The sequence below is a fragment of the Candoia aspera genome, chromosome 2 (genome assembly GCF_035149785.1).
Source record: "Candoia aspera isolate rCanAsp1 chromosome 2, rCanAsp1.hap2, whole genome shotgun sequence".
Taxonomy (NCBI): Eukaryota; Metazoa; Chordata; class Lepidosauria; order Squamata; family Boidae; genus Candoia; species Candoia aspera.
In genome coordinates this window covers 710,615-735,662 of record NC_086154.1, presented here as the reverse complement: position 1 = coordinate 735,662, position 25,048 = coordinate 710,615, and the positions used below count along the sequence as shown (strand labels likewise).

General features: G+C 52.6%; 2 protein-coding genes and 1 pseudogene across 2 annotated transcripts in view; 2 read left to right on the top strand and 1 right to left on the bottom strand.

Moving 5' to 3' along the window:
* The window catches only part of LOC134491980 (zinc finger and SCAN domain-containing protein 2-like), a 305,728-nt gene that overhangs the window by 82,750 nt on the left and 197,930 nt on the right, over positions 1–25,048 (top strand). The gene's annotated exons all lie outside the window — the stretch shown is intronic.
* LOC134492029 (zinc finger protein 208-like) lies at positions 1,767–16,111 on the bottom strand (annotated as a pseudogene).
* The window catches only part of LOC134492005 (H-2 class II histocompatibility antigen, E-S beta chain-like), a 148,912-nt gene continuing 143,472 nt past the window's right edge, over positions 19,609–25,048 (top strand). Inside the window, exon 1 of the mRNA XM_063296129.1 lies at positions 19,609–19,711. Within this exon, the coding sequence (XP_063152199.1) occupies positions 19,615–19,711 (97 nt within the window). The 5' untranslated portion in view covers positions 19,609–19,614. The remainder of the gene's footprint in view (positions 19,712–25,048) is intronic.

Here is a 25,048-nt window from a genome sequence, read left to right as displayed (position 1 = left end):
AACAGCACCACTTTCTCTTGCCTGTACAACCTTCTGCGTGGCATGGGACTTGCACACCAGGGCCTTGGTTCTGGCATCCATATTCGGCCCTCTCCCCATCCTTCGGGTTGGCACCGTAACCGCCCTTTCCACCTTTCCCACAGCCTAATCCTTCCATGGAATGGCAGCCTCCTTTACGCTCGTTCCTTCGATGGCTTCGGCCCCACTAGGAGATGCGGAGTCAGAATTACTTGAGGGGGCAGCTTAGGGACTGTGCCCCACTGAGCAGAGGGTGGAAGGAGGGAAGAGGGGAGGGGGGCAAAGTTGCCAAGGGGGGGGACCGGCAGGTAGTTGGGGGTCTCTGCAGAGGGCAGTCAGGACAGCCGAGCCAGAAGGGAACCAGGGTTTGCAAGGAAGGCTTTCGGCAACAACAGGCTGGGGGGAATGGCAGAGGACCAAAGGAGTGGCGATGGGCAAAGGTGCTCCTGTCATCAGCCGGGAAAGCAGAGGACCCGGAACTCCAGACCAGTCAATTTCGGGAATGAGTTATGAACTCAGGTGACTGGGGGGGTGGGGGGAGGAAGAGGGGCAGATCCAGGCTCATCACCAAAACCCCTTCACTGACATATGCGGATCAATCTGCGGATCTCTGATATTCAACCTATTTATAATTAGAATTTGCAGAGAAAAGGAGACAGGGATATAGCAAGCCCCTTAGGGGACTCTCCAGATTCAGGAAGATCTTGACAAGCTGCAAGGATGGGCAGCAACCTGGGTGGCCATCGGTGGGGCTGCTGGGGGCGGATTTGTATTTGTTTCTTGATTAATTAAATATAGGCTGCCCCAGACAGGTACAGCCTGCATGGCTCACAATAAAAATACAGGAAAAACAGCAAAAATAATCAAAAGCCCAGAAACAACCAACAATGCTTTAAAAATGAGACCATCACACCCCCTCTAACCCTGGGGCTGGAGACAGAGCCAGGCTTGAAGGGCCCATTGAAACAGGGCCAGGGTGCAAGCCGGATGGATCCCAGGGAGGAGGGGGTTCCAGACAGCAGGCCGTGTGACCCTTGGAGGTCAGCTAGATGGCCTTCAAAGCCCCCTCCAAGTATTCTCTGTTACGCATTTATGATTCCCCCAACTCACCCATGCAGGGGAGACCAACCTGGGCCACAGCAGGAGTAGGGCAGCCAGTGGCCTCCAAGCACCATGAGTGGCTTGAGTGAGCCCAGCCACATGAAAAAGAAGTCAAAATTCTCCCAGACATGAGGAAAAAGGTTTCGCTGCCTTCAGAGGAGCAACAAGACCTTCAGCATCCATGAAAGGGACCGCTTTGCCCAACTGGGGCACAGACTGTATTCCTTCCTCCCAGAAGCTAATCCGCTTGACCCTCTTGAGGACTAGGAGGCTGTTCTCTTCTGTCCCTTCTTTAGGAAGTAGCCTTTGGGGTGGTGAAGGCTGCGCTGTCACCCCTCAGCTTCCTCCTCTTCCCTTGGCACAGCCAACCTGTCTGTGCATGTGTTTCTGGATTCCTCAAGCTCAGCTAGAACGCAGGAGAAGCCCTGGACCTCTGGCCCCGCTTGTCTTGTCCAGTGAAGGACCAGGCGCCCCTTCGGAGTCTGGCAGCCCCAGCCTGGAGTTCCCCGGGGCCTTGAGAAGGCTTAAACGGGCATCTAGCCCACCCCCTTGAGGAGCACATTGAAAAAGGGCATCTAGTCCACCCCCTTCACCACCAGACCAAATTTATCTATTCTTTTTATTGTAAAAGGGTTCCGTGCTGGGTATTCAATTATTCCCTTAGTGTCAGATTTAACGGGTCGACTTTGTATCTTTGCATATCCAAATTCACTTAGTATTCCGTGGCCACCAAGAATACTTTGTCCTCACTGGGGTGGATTCTAAGCACTGTTTCAGAATGCAAGATTTGGCATCATCGTACAGCATGGCCCCTTCAAAGATCCAGAGGCTTCTGAACCATTTCAAGCGTTCGCAGCTCCCAATCGTAATAAAATGGGACATCATAACAGGTGTGCCCCAAAATACTGCACCAAAAAAGAGCGAGAGAGGAAGGAGGACAGAATTAAATATAATTTGAATATTTTAAACAACTTTGCAGACCTTTAAATGTGAAGCCACTCGGATTTGGAGGCTCAGGCCAAAAGAGCCTCTTGCTTCCTCCCCACCCCCGGCCTGGTCCCGGCTCTTCAGTGTCCTTCTGCAAAGGGATCATATGCAAAGTCATCTCCTAGGGAAAAAAGGCATTATAAGCTGATCTCTGAATCGGGCTCCTGAAATGAACAAACCTTGAATTCTTTGCTGTCTTCTGAACTCAGCAAAATCAGGATCATTCATCTGCATAGCTAAAATGCCACTTAGCGGCTCCAAATAATTTTCCTCTTTATTTCTGGGGATTTGGGGGGAAAATTCAAAAAGAAGCCCGGAGAGAGGAGAGAAAGAAATGGAAACATCTCCCATGCCTTGGGAAGGGAGCTGTCCCTCACCTTGGCCCCACGTTCACAGCAACGCTGACACTACCCAGTATCTTTCCTTCTCAAAAGGCACAAATGGTTCTTACACAATGCATTTCTGGAAAGGAAACCTCTTCCACTGGGCAACTCTTTCCTCCATCCCCACCACCACGGGGCAAGTAGCAAAGGCGTCAGCCTCCTGGCGCTGCTGTCACCCACAGCCACAAAAGGCTAACAAGCAGGCACCGCCAGGCAAACACGATCACAGCAGGGGCTGTTCCTAAACCTGAAGGTCCTTCCTGCGCTCAGAACCACAATGCCTTTTCTCCTCAACTCCGTATTCCTGCAGCTCTTTTCCATCACCTTCAACTGCGAGGCAGAACAGCCTTTCCATCTGAAACTTTACAGGGCTTTTGTCACTGCCACGAACATCCCTAATATCTTCTCTCATAAAATCTGAGTGCTCCAATCTTTTTTTCATGTATCTTTTAGGGCCTGCAGCAGCTTACTGGGAAGTTTTGCTGATGGCCAGAAATGTGTAGTTAGCCTTTCCCAAACTAACATTTTCCATTATTTTTCTCTCCTCCCTCATCTCTAATACTGAGACATGTTTGACTAAAAAGAATCAGCCCAGAAATGAAATAACTTTTCAGCCAGATGTCCAATGGGAGATGAGAAGTGAAATTCAAGCCTTCCCTACACTCATCACCTTCTGCCTCATGTGGATTTCCTTGTGTCTCTTAAGGGAGGAACTTGTTGTGAAGCACCGTCCACAGTCTGGGCATTTGAATGGTTTCTCTCCTATGTGTAAACCTACATGACTTATAAGGCTAGACCTAGTACTGAAACTTTTCCCACAATCCGGACACTCATACGGTTTCTCTCCTGTGTGAGTCCTCTGGTGTATCACCAGGTAGGAATTCCGACTGAAATTTTTCCCACACTCTGGACACTCATATGGTTTATCTCCTGTGTGAGTCCTCTTGTGTATCACCAGTTCGGAATTCTGACTGAAACTTATCCCACAATCCAGACATTTAGACAGTTTCTCTCCTGTGTGAGTCCTCTGGTGTATCACTAGCCTGGAATTCTGACTGAAACTTTTCCCACAATCCAGACATTCATATGGTTTCTCTCCTGTGTGAGTCCTGTGGTGTATCACCAGGTGGGAAATCCGACTGAAACTTTTCCCACAATCCGGACATTTATACAATTTCGCTCCTGTATGACTCCTCTGGTGTATCACCAGTTCGGAATTCTGACTGAAACCTTTCCCACAATCCGGACATTTATACAGTTTCTCTCCTGTGTGAGTCCTCTGGTGTATGACTAGGCTGGAATTCTGACTGAAACTTTTCCCACAATCCAGACATTCATATGGTTTCTCTCCTGTGTGAGTCCTGTGGTGTATCACCAGGTGGGAAATCCGACTGAAACTTTTCCCACAATCCGGACACTTATACGGTTTCTCTCCTGTGTGAGTCCTCTGGTGTATCACCAGTTCCGAATTCCGACTGAAACTTTTCCCACAATCTGGACACTCATATGGTTTCTCTCCTGTGTGAGTCCTCTGGTGTAACACCAGGTGGGAATTTTGACTGAAACTTTTACCACAATCCGAACACTCGTACGGTTTCTCTCCTGTGTGAGTCCTCTGGTGTATAACCACACTGGAAATCCAACTAAACTTTTTACCACAATCTGGACACTCATATGGTTTATCTCCTGTGTGAGTCCTCTGGTGTTTCACCAGTCTGGATTTATGACTGAAACTTTTCCCACAGTCCGGACACTCGTAGGGTTTCTCTCCTGTGTGAGTCCTCTGGTGCATCACCAGTTCGGAACTCCGAATGAAACTTTTCTCACAATCGGGACACTCGTACGGTTTCTCTCCTGTGTGAATCCGCTGGTGTACCACCAGCTGGGAATTCTGACTGAAACTTTTCCCACAATCTGGACACTCATACGGTTTCTCTCCTGTGTGAGTCCTCTGGTGTATCACCAGTCTGTATTTCTGACTGAAACTTTTACCACAGTCCGGACACTCATACGGTTTCTCTCCTCTGTGAATCCTCTGGTGTATCACCAGGTTGGAATTCCGACTGAAACTTTTCCCACAGTCTGGACACTCATATGGTTTCTCTCCTGTGTGAGTCCTCTGGTGTATCACGAGGTCAGAATTCCGAATGAAACTTTTCCCACAATCCAGACACTCATACGGTTTCTCTCCTGTGTGAGTCCTATGGTGTAATACCAGGCTGCAATTCTGACTGAAACTTTTCCCACAATCCGGGCACTGATATGGTTTCTCTCCTGTGTGAGTCCTCTGGTGTATCAGCAGGTGGGAATTCTGACTAAAACTTTTCCCACAATCCGGGCACTCATATGGTTTCTCCCCAGTGTGAGTCCTCTTGTGATTCACCAGGGTGGCGTGCTTGCTAAAGCTTTTGCCGCATTGAGAACACTGGTAGGGCTTCTCACTGGTGTGGGTCCTCTTGTCCATGGTCAGCTGTGATGTGTAATCTGTGCTTTTCCCACAAAATGCACCTCTGTGGGGCTTTTCCACCACTGATATTCTTGGATTCTCAAGGAGATCAAAGCTATTTCTGATTCCTTGTGTGGTGGTGCTTTGATTCAAGCTACTGTTTCCTTCCTCGCAGGGTGAGGCTTGCGTTATTCTCTGCCCCACGCGGCCATCCAAGTGACCTCTTCCTCCCCACTGATTTACAGATATTTCCTTCTTTTTCTCAATTTGGAAATTATCTCCCTTGATCTTTTCATATAATATTTGAGTTTCACATATTCAATTTTTTCCAGCTGAAAAACTCTCCTCTTGTTTTTCTCTCCCTCGACTGTCCGCTGCTGGGGAAGAAGAGTTTTGGGGTTCTCTGGAGAAAGTGGAAAAGATTTGATTGCTGGCTTGATTTGCTTTCCTTTTTAAAGCTGCTTGTGATTCTCGGTTGTCGAGCAGGCTCTTTTTGGCATCCTTTTTGCCTATAAGAGTCACATAATAGTGTTACTTTCATTATTATCTACAAAACGGCTGCACAGCACGTGCAAACAACAACAAAAAAGCATAGGTTGCAATGAAAAAGGGAAAGTGCCAGAAGGGCAGATTAACCTCTAACATTCATTATGGCTCATTTGCCACATAGAAGACCTGCGAGAGCCGAGTTCGAATCCTGGAATTCGCTCTCCGAACCCGCGACCGCCGCAGAAGGGCGCGCACCGGCCTCGAGGCGCGCAGCACCGGCGAACGCCGTCCGGGGCGGGGCGGGGCGGGGCGGGGCGGGGGGGCGCCGGCAGCGCTCCCCTCTGGCCCCGCCCCGCGGAGGGCCCGGAACAGCCCAGGCGCACCCCCCCCGCCCGCCCCCCGCTCACCTCCCGCAGCTGCGGCGGCTGCTCCGGCCCGGCCAGACCGCGCGGCGCCCCTCCAGCCGCTCCCCCAGGCGGAAGCCGGAACAGGAAGTGCCCCTGCCCTCCTCTCCTCCGACGTCCCCTCTAGCCGTCCAGTCCTCTATCGCTGCAGCCGCTGCCGGACCGAGGCTTCCCGGGCGGGCGTCGCTCAGCCCGAGAGCGCCATCTAGCGCCGCGGGGCTGCAACGCCCGCTCGTCCGGCCTCCCCCGAAGGCGTGGGCGGGGCCGTGGCTGGACTCCGGGCCGCCCCGCCCCGCCCCGCCCCGCCCCTTTCGACCCCGCGGCCGCCCCGACGTGGGGTTCCCTTCGGCTGCCGGGCTGGGATCCGGCACCGAGCCAAGGGGAAGTTTTCAGAGGTGCAATGAAATGCGCTACTTTTCCTTAATGAATACATGAAGAACTACCGAGCTATTCACGCCTTTCTTAACTGAGTTCTGTGTAGTTTTAGGACTTGTGTGGGGAACAGACACATTTTCGGTCCTGTTTGTGCGGAAATACTGAAACCGCAACAGGTCCACAAACTTGGAAGCGCCACTGCCGATCCCTCCCCACCCGCCACCCCTCCAGGGCCCCCCAGACCCAGAGGGGCTTCCGCAGGGGCTCAGCACCCCCCGCCCCTCCCTAGACTGGCAGGGTGCCCACACCTCCTGCAGCCCCACCACAGAGGGCGATTCAGAGCCCCTCCGGCCCCCACCCCCAGGGAGGGCCGGCCAGCCCCATGTCCGGGGAGAACGGCCCCCGCAGCCACCGGGCTCCCCCCAACCTCAAGACCATGCCCGGAGTCGTTGGGGGGGTTGAGGGCTGCTCTTTCCAGGCGGAACGTCTTTACTCCAGACCAGGGAGCGGGGAAAATGGCCACCTTTTGTGGGGGGGATGAAAGCTGCAGCTCACAGCAACGCCTCTCCCCACCACATCCCCACAGGCCACTCACCGCCCCTCAAAGGCTTCCGGGGATATTTCTTGCAGGCTGAACTGGGTGGTGCGTGGGGTGCCCCAACCTGGATCTCGGGACCGACGGGGTGCTGGGGGCCAACCAACAATGACCCCCAGGGGACTTTCAAGGCACAGAGGCTGCGGGATTCTGCCTGCCTCCTCGAACCCGGGGCGGCTGACCCCAAGCTGCTGCGTGCGGGCGAAGCTCCCAAACCCTCAGAGGCAGGAGAGAGGCGGATGGGGGTCCTGGCCTGGGGCCGACTCCAGAGTTTCTCCCTCTCTGGGGCAAACCTCATGCCCCCGTGCCAAGGGCTGACCCCACTTCCTTGGCTGATGAAGGGGCATTTCCTTTCTCTGTGCAGACTCCCACCCAGGGGCCGGCCTGGCAGATCCCAGCCGAGGAGGAGCAGATCTGCTGCGCGCTGGGATGGGAGGCCACGCAGAAATCCCACGGCCGTGTGTTGGGCTGGCTGGTCAAGAAACGTCCCGGAAGAAGCCGGTGCGATTCCGCTTCCCTGATAGTCCCCAGCAAGGACACAGGCGGGTCCACGGAGTCCCTCTCCAGCACGTGGGGAGGGGGACCGTGAGAGGAGCTGGACCACCCTGGGCGCCGTCAGCCGCTGAGCTTGGCCAGCCGCCTCTCGGCGCCGGTCCTCCTCTGCCCACCAGAGGGCGCTCTGGGGCTCTTGGGGAAATGGCCCGGACCCTCTTCCCTGCCTTTGGGGAGGGGTTTTTATTGCCCCCAAGGACTCCCCAGCCTCATTTGCCTGGCCCGTTTTGTAGCTCTGCATATGTGGTTCCTTCCCCCTTCCCCTTATCAGGACCCTTGTCTGTGAATTCTTTAGCCAACCTAGTTGCTTCTGCTGCTGCTGGGCCATAACCTACCGAGGAGAGCTATGGAGGAAGTTAAAGCGATTTTTAAAGAGTTTTACCAGCAACAGTGATGCCATGAGCTAAACCGTGAAGGGCAACCCAAGGCGGGAAGGTCACGTGAAGGAAGGGAGAGAACTTGTTGCAAATCCTCCCGTCTGTTAACGGAGTTTTTCTTTTTTTTTCCTTTTTGAAGGGCTCCTGTCTTTCGGGGATGGGGCAGTGTGTTTCTCCGAGGAGGAGGGGTCTTGCCTGGATGGCCCCCCCAACAGCTCTCTGCGAAGAGGTCATGGTGGAGAACGCAAGAAGTGTGGCCCCTCTGAGGAGGGGCCCCTGCTGCACCAGGAAGTGCATCAGAAAGACCCTTGGAGGTCAGGCATAGGCATAAGCAGCCATTTCTCATTAAAAATCCACAAGTCGACCTCATGGCCTGGCTGGGAGCTGGAAACCTTTTGGCTCCAAGGAGGGAGAGGAGCCGAGAGCTGCCTGGTCAGGTGTGCCTTTGGCTCTTGGGGGTTCCCCTGAAGGAACGGCGGGGTCCCCCTTCAACCTGCCCACTACCAGACCCACCCCTGGCTGCAGGTGAGGGTGCCTCCCGCCATCTTTGCAGACCCTTGTAGAGGGAGGAGGGGGCTGCTGGTCCCCTTCCTGGGGCATCTCTCTGGCTCCTTCCCTGGTCAGCAAGGAAGATCATGAAAGAGGAAGACCATTATAGTGGAGAGCAGGACTCAGGGAGAGCGTAACAGGAAGCATACGGAGGATAGGATAAAGTCTCTCCCCCTCCCTCTCGCTCTCCACATTTACACACAAACACACAGAGAGGGACACAGACTTCTTGCCTGCTGGCTACTTTCAACCTAACTCTGGCATTTGAATCTTGTTTAGCCCCGTCATAAGTACCGTCTTCAGCAACAGATCGTCACCTTGTCGCGGTGCTGGAGCTTGAGCACCTCAGTGACACCATGAGCTAAACCGTGAAGGGCCACCCAAGACAGGAAGGTCATGACAGAGAGGTCAGACTAAATGCGATCCTTGGGGAAGGTAATGGCAACCCACCCCAGTATTCTTGCCGTGAAAACTAAATGGATCAGTACAACCAGAGATATGTCGGTATACCATCGGAAGATGAGACCCCCAGGTCGGAAGATGGTCAAAATGCTACTGGGGAGGAACAGAGGATGAGCTCAACTAGCCCCAGACGTGATGACGCAGCCAGCTCAAAGCCGAAAGGACGGCTAGCGGCCGACGGTGCTGGTGGTGAACGGCGAATCTGACGTTCTAAGGATCAACACACCATTGGAACCTGGAATGTAAGATCTATGAGCCAGGGCAAATTGGATGTGGTTCTTGGTGAGATGTCAAGATTAAAGACAGACATTTTGGGCGTCAGTGAACTGAAATGGACTGGAATGGGCCACTTCACAAGACAAGACACCCTGGAGAAGATGCTGGTGCTAGGGAGAGTGGAAGGCAAAAGGAAGAGGGGCCGACCAAGGGCAAGGTGGATGGATGACATTCTGGAGGTGGCGGACTCGTCCCTGGGGGAGCTGGGGGTGGTGACGACCGACAGGAAGCTCTGGCGTGGGCTGGTCCCTGAAGTCACGAAGAGTCGGAAGCGACTGAATGAATAAACAACAAAATAAGATGTTGGGAAGCTATTTTGTTTTCGTTTAAACGCTTTGGTTTACCTTGATAATTGTTTAAATAAGTTGATCAGGAGGATTTTTTTAAGGGTTGAGATGGATATATATATTTTTTATTTTGGGGATATTATTTGTATAAATAAAGAATAGTAGTAAGATGTAATTAGGTTATTTTTTCTTAGTTTAGTTGACAGATAGGAGTAAACTATAGTGAAGAAGGATAATGTTTGTTAGTTTAACAGGTGAAAAATTAGGTTTTCTTATGTCCTTTAACTGGTAGGGAAAATTTGCTTTAGAAGGGAATGCTATATTGAGAATTGGAATGTTTTATAGAAATAACGTTCACTATAATTTAAGTTGGTGACGGACTCGTCCCTGGGGGAGCTGGGGGTGTTGACGACCGACAGGAAGCTCTGGCGTGGGCTGGTCCATGAAGTCACGAAGAGTCGGAAGCGACTAAACGAATAAACAACAATAATTTAAGTTGGAGTAAGAGACTGATATTGATTTACGTGTATCTTTGCTGTAGAAAGTCGGAAGTCACCCTGTAGTAGTTTTGTTTGTATTTCCACACTTTTTGGTTTTTTCTCTTTTTCTTTGTAGGTTTGTTTATTTCATGAAAAAAAAAAATAAAGTTCTTTTTTAAAAAAAGGAAGACTCGTCTTTATACCGACACTCTCTTTGCAGGATCCTGAGGCAGTTCTGGAGGAAGAGGGTCCCCTTGCAGCTCCCCCCCCCCCGGAGGAGAACGTGGATCCCTTTGGACCAGGTGACTGGCTGGGGGTCCGGCACTTTGCCAGGGCTTCTCCTTCCGAGCCCAGACGGGGGTGCCCATCTCAGGTTCTCCCAACTCCCCACAGGGCTGTCAAGGTATCTGAACGACCTGCCGGATTCCTCAGACCACATCAAGACTGCAGTCACTTTGGCCCAGCTGGAGGTGACCCAGGTCAGGTCCCGCTTTGTGACGCAGATGTGGCCCACATAAGGACCAGCGGAACATCACTGGCTCGTCTGAGGGATTCCTGGAGAATTCACTCACCCGCACTGGCCGTGGTTTACCTGAGGTCGCATTCTGTACTTCGATCGGTGTTATTCTAGCGTTGTGACGTCATGCAGCCTGCGCCTTCCTCTCTCGCTCCGTTTTCACTCTAGCTTTGCGCCCTGGGCCTCCATGCCCACTGCGCTGGAATGCCGCCTTTGCCCGTTCCGATGGAGGCGGTCCCCTCTTTGGCATTCCTTCAGGTTTAACAGCACCACTTTCTCTTGCCTGTACAACCTTCTGCGTGGCATGGGACTTGCACACCAGGGCCTTGGTTCTGGCATCCATATTCGGCCCTCTCCCCATCCTTCGGGTTGGCACCGTAACCGCCCTTTCCACCTTTCCCACAGCCTAATCCTTCCATGGAATGGCAGCCTCCTTTACGCTCGTTCCTTCGATGGCTTCGGCCCCACTAGGAGATGCGGAGTCAGAATTACTTGAGGGGGCAGCTTAGGGACTGTGCCCCACTGAGCAGAGGGTGGAAGGAGGGAAGAGGGGAGGGGGGCAAAGTTGCCAAGGGGGGGGACCGGCAGGTAGTTGGGGGTCTCTGCAGAGGGCAGTCAGGACAGCCGAGCCAGAAGGGAACCAGGGTTTGCAAGGAAGGCTTTCGGCAACAACAGGCTGGGGGGAATGGCAGAGGACCAAAGGAGTGGCGATGGGCAAAGGTGCTCCTGTCATCAGCCGGGAAAGCAGAGGACCCGGAACTCCAGACCAGTCAATTTCGGGAATGAGTTATGAACTCAGGTGACTGGGGGGGGGGGGGGAGGAAGAGGGGCAGATCCAGGCTCATCACCAAAACCCCTTCACTGACATATGCGGATCAATCTGCGGATCTCTGATATTCAACCTATTTATAATTAGAATTTGCAGAGAAAAGGAGACAGGGATATAGCAAGCCCCTTAGGGGACTCTCCAGATTCAGGAAGATCTTGACAAGCTGCAAGGACGGGCAGCAACCTGGGTGGCCATCGGTGGGGCTGCTGGGGGCGGATTTGTATTTGTTTCTTGATTAATTAAATATAGGCTGCCCCAGACAGGTACAGCCTGCATGGCTCACAATAAAAATACAGGAAAAACAGCAAAAATAATCAAAAGCCCAGAAACAACCAACAATGCTTTAAAAATGAGACCATCACACCCCCTCTAACCCTGGGGCTGGAGACAGAGCCAGGCTTGAAGGGCCCATTGAAACAGGGCCAGGGTGCAAGCCGGATGGATCCCAGGGAGGAGGGGGTTCGACAGCAGGCCGTGTGACCCTTGGAGGTCAGCTAGATGGCCTTCAAAGCCCCCTCCAAGTATTCTCTGTTACGCATTTATGATTCCCCCAACCCACCCATGCAGGGGAGACCAACCTGGGCCACAGCAGGAGTAGGGCAGCCAGTGGCCTCCAAGCACCATGAGTGGCTTGAGTGAGCCCAGCCACATGAAAAAGAAGTCAAAATTCTCCCAGACATGAGGAAAAAGGTTTCGCTGCCTTCAGAGGAGCAACAAGACCTTCAGCATCCATGAAAGGGACCGCTTTGCCCAACTGGGGCACAGACTGTATTCCTTCCTCCCAGAAGCTAATCCGCTTGACCCTCTTGAGGACTAGGAGGCTGTTCTCTTCTGTCCCTTCTTTAGGAAGTAGCCTTTGGGGTGGTGAAGGCTGCGCTGTCACCCCTCAGCTTCCTCCTCTTCCCTTGGCACAGCCAACCTGTCTGTGCATGTGTTTCTGGATTCCCCAAGCTCAGCTAGAACCCAGGAGAAGCCCTGGACCTCTGGCCCCGCTTGTCTTGTCCAGGGAAGGACCAGGCGCCCCTTCGGAGTCTGGCAGCCCCAGCCTGGAGTTCCCCGGGGCCTTGAGAAGGCTTAAACGGGCATCTAGCCCACCCCCTTGAGGAGCACATTGAAAAAGGGCATCTAGTCCACCCCCTTCACCACCAGACCAAATTTATCTATTCTTTTTATTGTAAAAGGGTTCCGTGCTGGGTATTCAATTATTCCCTTAGTGTCAGATTTAACGGGTCGACTTTGTATCTTTGCATATCCAAATTCACTTAGTATTCCGTGGCCACCAAGAATACTTTGTCCTCACTGGGGTGGATTCTAAGCACTGTTTCAGAATGCAAGATTTGGCATCATCGTACAGCATGGCCCCTTCAAAGATCCAGAGGCTTCTGAACCATTTCAAGCGTTCGCAGCTCCTAATCGTAATAAAATGGGACATCATGACAGGTGTGCCCCAAAATACTGCACCAAAAAAGAGCGAGAGAGGAAGGAGGACAGAATTAAATGTAATTTGAATATTTTAAACAACTTTGCAGACCTTTAAATTCAAAGCCACTCGGATTTGGAGGCTCAGGCCAAAAGAGCCTCTTGCTTCCTCCCCACCCCCGGCCTGGTCCCGGCTCTTCAGTGTCCTTCTGCAAAGGGATCATATGCAAAGTCATCTCCTAGGGAAAAAAGGCATTATAAGCTGATCTCTGAATCGGGCTCCTGAAATGAACAAACCTTGAATTCTTTGCTGTCTTCTGAACTCAGCAAAATCAGGATCATTCATCTGCATAGCTAAAATGCCACTTAGCGGCTCCAAATAATTTTCCTCTTTATTTCTGGGGATTTGGGGGGAAAATTCAAAAAGAAGCCCGGAGAGAGGAGAGAAAGAAATGGAAACATCTCCCATGCCTTGGGAAGGGAGCTGTCCCTCACCTTGGCCCCACGTTCACAGCAACGCTGACACTACCCAGTTTCTTTCCTTCTCAAAAGGTTCTTACACAATGCATTTCTGGAAAGGAAACCTCTCCCACCGGGCAACTCTTTCCTCCATCCCCACCACCAAGGGGGATGTAGCAAAGGGGTCAGCCTCCTGGCGCTGCTGTCACCCACAGCCACAAAAGGCTAACAAGCAGGCACCGCCAGGCAAACACGATCACAGCAGGGGCTGTTCCTAAACCTGAAGGTCCTTCCTGCGCTCAGAACCACAATGCCTTTTCTCCTCAACTCCGTATTCCTGCAGCTCTTTTCCATCACCTTCAACTGCGAGGCAGAACAGCCTTTCCATCTGAAACTTTACAGGGCTTTTGTCACTGCCACGAACGTCCCTAATATCTTCTCTCATAAAATCTGAGTGCTCCAATCTTTTTTTCATGTATCTTTTAGGGCCTGCAGCAGCTTACTGGGAAGTTCTGCTGATGGCCAGAAAGGTGTAGCCAGCCTTTCTCAAACTAACGTTTTCCATTTTTTTCTCTCCTCCCTCATCTCTAATACTGAGACATGTTTGACTAAAAAGAATCAGCCCAGAAATGAAATAACTTTTCAGCTGGATGTCCAATGGGAGATGAGAAGTGAAATTCAAGCCTTCTCTACGCTCATCTCCTTCTGCCTCATGTGCATTTTCTTGTGTCTGTTAAGGAAGGAATTTTGTGTGAAGCACCGTCCATAGTCTGGGCATTTGAATGGTTTCTCTCCTATGTGTAAAGCTACATGATTTATAAGGCTAGGCCTAGTACTGAAACTTTTCCCACAATCCAGACACTCATACGGTTTCTCTCCTGTGTGAGTCCTCTGGTGTATCACCAGGTGGGAATTCCAAATGAAACTTTTCCCACAGTCCAGACACTCATATGGTTTCTCTCATGTGTGAGTCCTCTGGTGTATCACCAGGTGGGAATTCTGACTGAAACTTTTCCCACAATCCAGACATTCATATGGTTTCTCTCCTGTGTGAGTCCTGTGGTGTATCACCAGGTGGGAAATCCGACTGAAACATTTTCCACAAACCGGACACTTATATGGTTTCTCTCCTGTGTGAGTCCTCTGGTGTATCACCAGTTCCGAATTCCGACTGAAACTTTTCCCACAATCTGGACACTCATATGGTTTCTCTCCTGTGTGAGTCCTCTGGTGTAACACCAGGTGGGAATTTTGACTGAAACTTTTCCCACAATCCGGACACTCATACGGTTTCTCTCCTGTGTGAGTCCTCTGGTGTATAACTACGTTAGAAATCCGACTAAAACTTTTACCACAATCTGGACACTCATATGGTTTATCTCCTGTGTGAGTCCTCTGGTGTTTCACCAGTCTGGATTTATGACTGAAACTTTTCCCACAGTCCGGACACTCGTACGGTTTCTCTCCTGTGTGAGTCCTCTGGTGCATCACCAGTTCAGAACTCCGAATGAAACTTTTCTCACAATCAGGACACTCATACGGTTTCTCTCCTGTGTGAGTCCTCTGGTGTATCACCAGCTGGGAATTCTGACTGAAACTTTTCCCACAAACTGGACACTCATACGGTTTCTCTCCTGTGTGAGTCCTCTGGTGTATCACCAGTCTGGATTTCTGACTGAAACTTTTACCACAGTCCAGACACTCATACGGTTTCTCTCCTCTGTGAATCCTCTGGTGTATCACCAGGTTGGAATTCCGACTGAAACTTTTCCCACAGTCCGGACACTCATACGGTTTCTCTCCTGTGTGAGTCCTATGGTGTATCACGAGGTCAGAATTCCGACTGAAACTTTTCCCACAATCCAGACACTCATACGGTTTCTCTCCTGTGTGAGTCCTATGGTGTAACACCAGGCTGCAATTCTGACTGAAACTTTTCCCACAATCCGGGCACTGATATGGTTTCTCTCCTGTGTGAGTCCTCTGGTGTATCAGCAGGTGGGAATTCTGACTAAAACTTTTCCCACAATCCGGGCATTCATATGGTTTCTCCCCAGTGTGAGTCCTCTTGTGATTCACCAGGGTGGCGTGCTTGCTAAAGCTTTTGCCGCATTGAGAACACTGGTAGGGCTTCTCACTGGTGTGGGTCCTCTTGTCCATGGTCAGCTGTGATGTGTAATCTGTGCTTTTCCCACAAAATGCACCTCTGTGGGGCTTTTCCACCACTGATATTCTTGGATTCTCAAGGAGATCAAAGCTATTTCTGATCCCTCGGGTGGTGGTGCTTCGATTCAACCAACTTTTTCCTTCCTCGCAGGGTGAGGCTTGTGTTACTCTCTGCCCTACGTGGCCATCCAAGTCTCCTCTTCCTCCCCACTGACTTCGACAGTTCCCTCTTTTTCTCAATCTGGAAATTATCCCCCTTATCTTTTCATGTAATATTTGAGTTTCACATATTCAATTTTTTCCAGCTCAAAAACCCTCTTTTCCTGGTTTTCTCTCCCTCGACTGTCCCCTGCTAGGGAAGAAGAGTTTTGGGGTTCTCTGGAGAAAGTGGAAAAGATTTGATTGCTGTCCTGATTTGCTTTCCTTTTTAAAGCTGCTTGTGATCCTCGGTTGTCCAGCAGGCTCTTTTTGGCATCCTTTTTGCCTATAAGAGTCACATAATAGTGTTACTTTCATTATTATCTACAAAACGGCTGCACAACATGCTGAAACAACAACAAAAAAGCATAGGTTGCAATGAAAAAGGGAAAGTGCCAGAAGGGCAGATCAACCTCTAACATTCATTATGGCTCATTTGCCACATAGAAGACCAGCGAGAGCCGAGTTCGAATCGTGGAATTCGCTCTCCGAACCTGCGACCGCCGCAGAAGGGCGCGCACCGGCCTCGAGGCGCGCAGCACCGGCGAACGCCGTCCGGGGCGGGGCGGGGCGGGGCGGGGGGGCGCCGGCAGCGCTCCCCTCTGGCCCCGCCCCGCCGAGGGCCCGGAACAGCCCCGGCGCCTCCCCCGCCCGCCCCCGCTCACCTCCCGCAGCTGCGGCGGCTGCTCCGGCCCGGCCAGACCGCGCGGCGCCCCTCCAGCCGCTCCCCCAGGCGGAAGCCGGAACAGGAAGTGCCCCTGCCCTCCTCTCCTCCGACGTCCCCTCTAGCCGTCCAGTCCTCTATCGCTGCAGCGCCCCCGCCCCCGCCCCTTGGCTGTCGCCCAGCAACCGCAGACGCCGCTGCCGGACCGAGGCTTCCCGGGCGGGCGTCGCTCAGCCCGAGAGCGCCATCTAGCGCCGCGGGGCTGCAACGCCCGCTCGCCCGGAATGTAGCAAGGGCTAAGACGAGAACGAAATGGGGTCAATCTGCGGGTCCTTGTGGATTCATGGCTAGGAGGACCTTTGCACACCTTCAGGTCGTGCACCAGTTGTGACCATTCCTGGACTGGGAGGCTCTGCTCACAGCCACTTATGCCCTCGTGACCTCCCATCTGGACTACTATAATGAGCTCTACATGGGGCTGCCCTTGAAGAGCATTCTGGTGTTCCCGGGAGTAACATATGGCTGCGAGAGCTGGACCATAAGGAAGACTGAGCGAAGGAAGATCGATGCTTTTGAACTGTGGTGTTGGAGGAAAATTCTGAGAGTGCCTTGGACTGCCAGAAGATCAAACCAGTCCATCCTCCAGGAAATAAAGCCAGACTGCTCACTTGAGGGAACGATATTAAATGAGAAGACAGGACACCCTGGAGAAGATGCTGATGCTAGGGAGAGTGGAGGGCAAAAGGAAGAGGGGCCGGCCAAGGCCAAGGTGGATGGATGATATTCTGGAGGTGATGGACTTGTCCCTGGGGGAGCTGGGGGTGTTGATGACCGACAGGAAGCTCCGGCGTGGGCTGGTCCATGGAGTCACAAAGAGTTGGAAGTGACTAAATGAATAAACAACAACTCCTTTTCATGAGGTCCCTGAGCGGGTCCTCTCAGCCTAAGCTGTCGTTGTCGTCAGCTGCCGTAGAGTCGTTTACGACTCAGGGCGACCCCACGTGTAACAGAAGGAAATGCTGTTCGGTCTCACGCCAAGTGCCCGGCTGTTCCAGGGTTTGCATCCATTGTTGCGGTGGTTGTATCAACCCATCGCGTTGAAGGGCTTCCTCTTTTCCGCTGGAAGGGGAGAAAAGGGGAGGGAAGGGAGACAAAGTGCTCAGCCAGGGTCAGTCTCCTGAGTCCTGGGGGGAAGGGGAAGAGTCCAGGGTCCCATGCTCCTCGGCTGCCCCTTTCCATGCATGTGCCAGGCAGGGGGGAACGAAGAGCCCCGGACTGCCCATATTGGCCAGAAGGGAAAAGTCCAGGGTCACCAGGAAGAAGGAGGGGACTTGGGGGACCTGCACCCCATTTCCTGCAAAAGGTCTCTGCCTGTGGGGAGAGGAGGTTTTGCGCTGCAAAGCTCAGTCAAGTTGTGCAGATTCTGCAGGAAGAGCAGTGCGGCTGGATCTGTGTGGCTGCATTCCCACAATACTGTGGATTTGGGTTCCTTGATCAACCTTCATTCTGAAGACCCTGCATTTCTTCCCCAGAACTACCTCCCTAATGCAGTCCCTGTCTTTTGTTCACAAACAGGTGCCCATTTAGAACAACCTCACTGAATGAAACATGGGACATGCTGATTTGTACCCTGGAGGCTATGCCTGAAGCAGACCTCACCCCATCGTATGTTACACAGCGCTTACTCGCTGAATGGGAGAAGAGAGAGGAAAGATCCCCCCCCCATCTCTTCTGGAAAGCTGCAATACCAGAAAATGAGGGAAAAGAAGGGAAAGGAAGCTGAGGCCACAGCGCTAGCCAGCCAGTGATGCTTCACTTGTGGTTCAGCTGGACATTTGCAAAGAGACTGTGCCATGAGACCCAAGAGTAGAAAGACAGAGAAGAAGAACACAAGGGCAACACAGAAGAAGGCTCTTCAGACAACCCAAATTGCACAGGTTGCTGAGAAGGGTAATTCTGATGTATGGGTGTTAGATTCTGGGGCCAATTGTCATTTATATAATTGTAAAAGCTCTTTTGTGTCACTGTCTAAAACTGAAAGACAAAGTGTATCTTTGGCTGATGGGTCTGTCACCAAAATTATGGGACAAGGTGACTTGTATTTATCCTGCTTAGGAGAAACTGTAAAAGGTGTGTTGTATGTGCCAAATTTACAATCAAACCTTTTATCTGTGGCACAATTAGCTGCAACAGGGTATATCATAACATTTAAGAAAAATGGTTGTGAGATACGAAAAAATGGGAAATTGTGTGCTACTGGTATGTTAAAAGACTCCTTGTACATTGTGCAAAATGCAAGGAAGCCAAGCTGCAAGGCTGCAGTTGGCAACACTCCATATCATGACCAATGTGTACACCTGATGCACAGGAGATTTGGTCATGCTTTGTTGTTTATTCGTTTAGGGTTAGGCTTCGTGACTTCATGGACCAGCCCACGCCAGAGCTTCCTGTCGGTCATCAACACCCCCAGCTCCCCCAGGGATGGGTCCGTCACCTCTAGAATATCATCCATCCACCTTGCCCTTGGTCGGCCCCTCTTCCTTTTGCCTTCCACTCTCCCCAGCATCAGCATCTGCTCCAGGGTGTCCTGTCTTCTCATTGTGTGGCCAAAGTATTTCAGTTTTGCCTTTAATATCATTCCCTCAAGTGAGCAGTCTGGCTGTATTTCCTGGAGGATGGACTGGTTTGATCTTCTTGCAGTCCAAGGCACTCTCAGAATTTTCCTCCAACACCACAGTTCAAAAGCATCAATCTTCCTTCTCTCAGCCTTCCTTATGGTCCAGCTCTCGCAGCCTATGTCACTACGGGGAACACCATTGCTCTAACTATGTGGACCTTTGTTGTCAGTGTGATGTCCCTGCTCTTAACCATTTTATCGAGATTTGTCATTGCTCTTCTCCCAAGGATTAAGCGTCTTCTGATTTCCTGACTGCAGTCAGCATCTGCAGTAATCTCTGCAGACTCTCATTGCCTCTATGTTTCCTCCCTCTATTTGCCAGTTATCAATCAAGCTGGTTGCCATAATCTTGGTTTTTTTGAGGTTTAGCTGCAAGGGTTAGCCTAACCCTCACCCAATCTGATGGCCATTCTTGTGTTTTCCAGATTTGGAAAACAGCTCTAGAAATACTAAATATATAAATAGGTCCAACCAGAGAGCCATTCCAAGGAGGCCCCAAAGGCACCGAGAGATGGTGGAATGCCCTGCAGGGGGTCTCAGTGGAGGCGAGGCTGTGGTTGGGGGGAGCAGGAAGGGAGGTCTCCTCTGGGGCTGGCAGGGACCTCCCCTGGAGCTGCAGTCCCCCAAGACCGAAAGGATCCCCCTACCCCTTTCTCCGCTTCCTTCTCTGCTCCGAACTATCTCCTCCACCGGGCAAAGTCAAGAGAGACTCTGCCCGGAGACTGATGACGCTGCAGAAGGGAGAATTCCCATCAGTTCTTCTGCTTGTTCTGGGCACTCCCAACTTCAAAGTCTCAGAAAAAACGCTCCCTCCCCCATCCAGACCCTCCGATTCCGCCTCTGGGGCTGTGAGCATCTCCGTCCCCCTCCCCTCTCTATTTGGGATACACATCTGGGGCAGCCTCATGGGCTCTGCCGGGGTCCCCCTGCTGCTGCTGCTGCTGCTGCTGGTGGGGGCGCTGTGCCAGATCCCTGGAAGCGAAGGGGGGAAGGAGCCTCCCGGTAAGGAGGGGGCTGGGCGGGGGGAGGGGGCTGGGCGGGTGCCCCTGATGCTCGGGGGGAGGGGAGGAATGGGGCTTGGACCCCCAGGAGGGACTTTGGGGAAGGGGCCGAGGGCAAGAGAGGGGGGAGCCTGCAGGAGCCTCGATCTCTGCGTGGTCTCTGCCCCTCCTCCCTACACCCCCCCCAGGAGGACGGAGAGGGACCCCCTTCCCTGATTGTGCAGATGCCCCGCAAGGGTCGTGGCCCACGTGGGGAGGGGGTCGTGGGAAGGCAGCCAAGCTGGGATTAGACACAGTTCAGGCCCCTCTCTCACCTCCCCATGGCCGGACCTTCCGGGGCCTCAAGTTTGTTGCATTAAAAGAGGAAGGAGAAGAAAAGCGAAAGGGAAAGAGGGAAACCGCAGCATTTTCATGCCGAAATCCGCAAAATCCAAAAAGCTGTTTGAGAAAATGGTGCATTTTCCTTCATCAGAAACTTGTTTTTCTTTATGAATCTCCAATTAGAGGCTCTTCAGGTCAGGCAAGAGTTGAACCTGGACCCCTTGTTGGGGAGCCTCTGAGTTGGGAAGGACACCCAGCCCCCCAGCCCCATAATCCCCCATAGCGGAATATGGGCCTGGAAGGGAGGGGGAACCCCGGGTGGGGGGAACAAGGGGGGGTCTGAGTTGCTCCTCCGAAATTGGCTTCCCCAAAACTCTCCCTTTTGTGAAGGAGGCTGGAGACCCCCCCCCGCATGAGATGGTCTTGGGGCTGCAGGGGGGCCAATTTGGGATGGGGGCAGGAAAGAGTCTGAACTCCCGACAGGCATCCCAAGGCAGGCAGTAGGACTGAATACTGGGGGGAGAAGAAAAGTGTGGGGTAAGGTGGGGGCTTGTGGGGAGGGAAGGTCTGGGAGGCCCCGGGAGCATCAGTCCAGACACCTTTATTGTGCCCTCCTCCTCATATCTCCACCCAAGGAAGAGGGAGACAGAGGTATGGGTATTACTGCTGCACCGGTTGAGCTTCTGCCTGCCTTTCTCCACCCTGGGAGGATGGAGGACTCCCACCAGGAAGTTCATCCCCTTCCCCCTTTCCCTCCCCACTGGGACTGACAAACTTCCCCCTCCCTCCTCCAGGGGGCGTCTTGAGAGAGCGACAGCCCTGCCGGGTGGGCCACTGCTGCCAAAGGAAGGTGTTGGAGCTTCTCCCACTGGGGCAGATTGGGGCCTTTTCTCCCCCCACCCCCAATGCTGGGATGTTGTGTGCACTGGGCAGGGGTCTCAAAGGCCCCCACCTCTCCCCCAGGGAGCCCCATCAGGAAAGTGGAGAGAATGGCCCACCTGGCTCCCCCTTCCTGCTGGGTCCTCCAGAGGCCATCCATCAGTATTTGAAGCAGGTCTCCGCCCCTCCCCCTACCCGAGTGGGTGTTCTATTCACAGCTGGGAGCGATGGGCCCTGGACTCCCTCCTGACGGCCTTCCTCCTCCTCCTCCTGGCAACCCTTTTCTTGCACCAGGCAAAGTCCGAGTGCCACTTCCTGAACTGGACGCAGCGGGTGCGACTCCCGGACAGGCACTTCTACGACCGGCAGGAATACGTGCGCTTCGACAGCGACCTGGGCAAGTTCATGGCTGTCACAGAGTTTGGGCAGGTGGATGCTAACTATTGGAACAGCGATAAGGTCTACCTGCAGACCATGAGGGCCAACCTGGACCGCTTCTGCCAGAACAACTACGAGGCGGCCAAGATGAGACATATGATTGGCTGGAGAAGTGAGTCTGGGAGGGAGGGGCTTCCTGGGGGAGGAGGGATGCCAGGGACCCCCCCCTTTCCTTTAACTCTTTTAAGATTCTCTAGTATTAAGATTTACTCCTCCTTTATTCTAGACACACAGATCTACGAAATGAATATTTCTTCCCGGGATCCAGACTCTCTTCCTGCCCAGAATCAGGGATCCCTTTGATCCCCTCCGGAAAATGCCCCAAAGATGATTTTTTTTGGGGGGGGGGGAGAATCCAGCAGGGATAAGGACATCACAGGACCACATAGGAAACAGAGTCACGCAGGCTAATCCTACCTTTTGTAATGGTTGCCTATTCTAAAACACCATCAGACTCATGAGTGTGAATTCAAAGATATCTGATTTATTGAAGAATAGTATGCAGGATCACACAGAAAGCTGAGAATGATGAAAGCGCGCCAAATTCAAACTAAAAACCCTTGGTGCAAACGAAATCCCTCCCCCCGTAGAGTCTTCTCAAGTCCACAATCCCAGGTGCTCCTAACGGTTTCTGATGGTCTGCGGGAAAAGTCCTTGAACAGAGGAAATAACCCAAACATATTCCATTCCCCTGATTCCACATACAGAGCTTGGCACAAGGTCTCACAGCAGCTCCCTCCCAAACAGAAACACGTGTCAGCGCCATGGCATGGGAAACGTTACGATGTATACACTACATTGAAACAGTGAACATGACACCTTTATTATAAGGTTTCAGAAAAAGAATCTTGCATGTCTGAATGTGCTTCCCTTTCCTCCCTTTATCTTCGTGAGCACCAGGGAGGGTCACGTCTGAGACGCTTTCTCGGGTTACCGTTTTTTTGGCCACAGATCCTCCAATGGCACTTAACAGCCAAAGAAGGAGGGAAATCCTTGAGGAAATCTTTGAGGGGTGATCCGGGGTAATCTGTTGCCCACCCTGGAGAGATCTGCCACACAAGCAGCATCTAGATGCGTAGAAGTCAGTATGGAGAAGATTTCTCTGGAAAGCTTTGCCTACGAGGGAGTCTAATGCAAAATGTTATGGGCTCTCAGAGGGGAGTGGGACCCCCAAAGTGCTCCACGCCATTAGCGGCTCTGATTGTTTTTTCTCTTTTTCTCCTTTCAGCAAGCCCCATCCAGCCCCCTGCAGGTGAACGCTTTCTACCCCAATCTGAATCCCTCCCACAAATTATAGGTGTTTTTTTAATTCTCTAATTCTTCCGTTTAAAAAAAAAAAAAAAAAAAATTCTGAGGTAACTGAAGCAACCTTGAAGTGGCCCTGCAAGGACTCTTTGCTGTAGTCAAGGCAAACTGCTGAAATTTTTGGCAGCTTTTCCTTACAGGGAGCACAAACTGCAGCGCAAACAAACACAAAATCACCACACAACCCTAAAATCTCACTCAGGATGTTTCCTCATTTTGGGAAATTGCGAAAGGGGAAGGAAGGAGGGGGGCCATTCAGGTCATTGGGGGAAGGGGAGGGAGCACCCCAAGTTTGTGGGCTGACCTTCCTGACCCCCCTCTTTTGACCTTTCACACAAGTTCTGGCAAAGGGACACCAGGCCCCGTCCTTTCCTGCCACCCTGATCATTGCACCATCTTCTTTGTTAATACGAAATACTTGCGGGGAGGAGGGGAGGCCTCCTCTCTTGATTAACCCCTTAATTAAGCCAATTAAGGATAAATTCCATCTTGCCAAGGTCACACTGGAGCCTCCCTTTGCAGCCCCTCGGCTGACCTCAGACCCTGTTCGAGTCCCGGGAGATGAGAGGGGGAGGAATCCCTGGTCCTTCGCAGCCTTTTCCTCCCTGGAAGGGGCGGATTCTCCCTCCGTCTGGTCCCTGCCCATCAACCATGCCCCTGCAGTGCGGGCGTGCCTGGGGGTCTGAAAGGAGGGGGAGGGGAGGGGGAAGCTCACCCCGGGTTTTTCCTGAAGGGTCTCCAAAAAGAACTTATTTACACTGAAGGTTTTACTGTATATTCTGATTTTCTTCCCATCTCTTTTTTTCACAGCATTCATGAGTTAATCCTTCTGCTGCTTCCTGCTGTCAGTTGCAAAAGGATGGTTTTTCAGGAGCTGATGAATTATTGCCTTTTCTTGTAATCCTTGAAGGATGGAGGTTCGAGGCGGTGGGTTGGTGAGAGGAGGCAAATTGCAGCCTGGACCCCACCAGCTTCCTTTCATAACTTTCTTTTGAGGGAGGGGAAATGGGGAGGGGGGAGACCATCTAGTCTGTCCCCAGGAACTCTTGGCCTGCCTCTCACTCCAGACCCCCTAACCTCTCCTGCTCAGCACAGACCCCTATTCAGGGCAATGGCTACAACCATCCACCCCACAGCCCCTTAACCCGAAATCTGTCTGGTGCTTAGCCAAGCCCGGAGGCCACCAGATCCAGAGAGATCCAGATGCTCCACATGTACCAGCCACCCTGGGATCCCCCATTCCTGAGAAGTGATCTCAGGGATCAACTGCTCTCTGCCCAGCAGAACCCCAACCTATTTTCCCTTCCTGGGAGCCCCCCTCATTTCCCCATCTCTCCCGGCTTTGAATCCACAGGAGCTTCACCATCGTTGCAGTTCTCCAAGTCAATTCCCTTCACTTTTCTTTACTATAAAACAATAAACTTCAGACTGTAGGAAAACCCTGGAGCGATGTGAGTTGATGCTGTCTGAATAGTGTCATCTCAGCTCCACCTTCTCTCCAGCCATTTAATTAATTCCTTCCATCCCTAATTTTTGCTCCCCTCCAAGAGGGATGGGGAGGGTCTGTGATTCCTCCCCCATAAGAGGATTTTCCCAAACTCACAGGGGAGAATCTGAGGGTTGCAGCCCAGGGGCCCCGTAGAGAAGGGCCCCATCCTCGGATGGACTGCTTGGTGCAGGGAAGGCAAATGGCGGGGGGGGGGGGTCAAGGGGCCACTTTCTCAGTAGGGAGTCAGGAGAGGAGCCCTTGAAGGATTTGGGTTGGGACTGGACCAAGGAAGGTGTCAGTGGGGGGAGGGACCAATCTGAGGATGATCCCGAACTGTTCAGGGAGCTAAAACCGGAAAGGGATTGTGAAGCGCTGCAAAGATGGCAGGAGATGCCGTGTCCTTCTGGGGATGTCCGTGCAGCGTCTTAAATGCATTTGGGTGTGGTCTGTCCTTGCGTGCCCGGAGTGTGGACGATGGCTGTGTCTCCATGCCTTGTTTCCTCAGTCTCCAGGGATGCAGAAAATCCTTCAGGGTCCCCCCAGGGTGGTATATTTTATTGTACGTCGTTTCTCCCAAGGACTCTGATGACTGACATTTGGGGGGCTCATGGGGGGCAGCGGGGGCCTCCTCGTCTCAGGTCCTTCCCGCGAGCCGTGGGGAATCCGACTCTTCCGGGCCGGAGGAGACGCAGAAGTCCCGGGAACCGGCAGCGCCGGCGGCTCTTCCAAGGCCGGGAGGCCGCTTACTCCGCACCGCGACCCTCGCCGCCGGCGCCGCGGCCCTCCCTCCGAGGCCTCTGCCCGGAGCCTCCCGACTTCCCTTCCCAGTAGGGGGCGCACCCGGAAGTCCGCCCGCAGTCTGGGCGCCCGCGCCGCTTCAGCGTCGAAGTGCGCCTGCGCGGAACG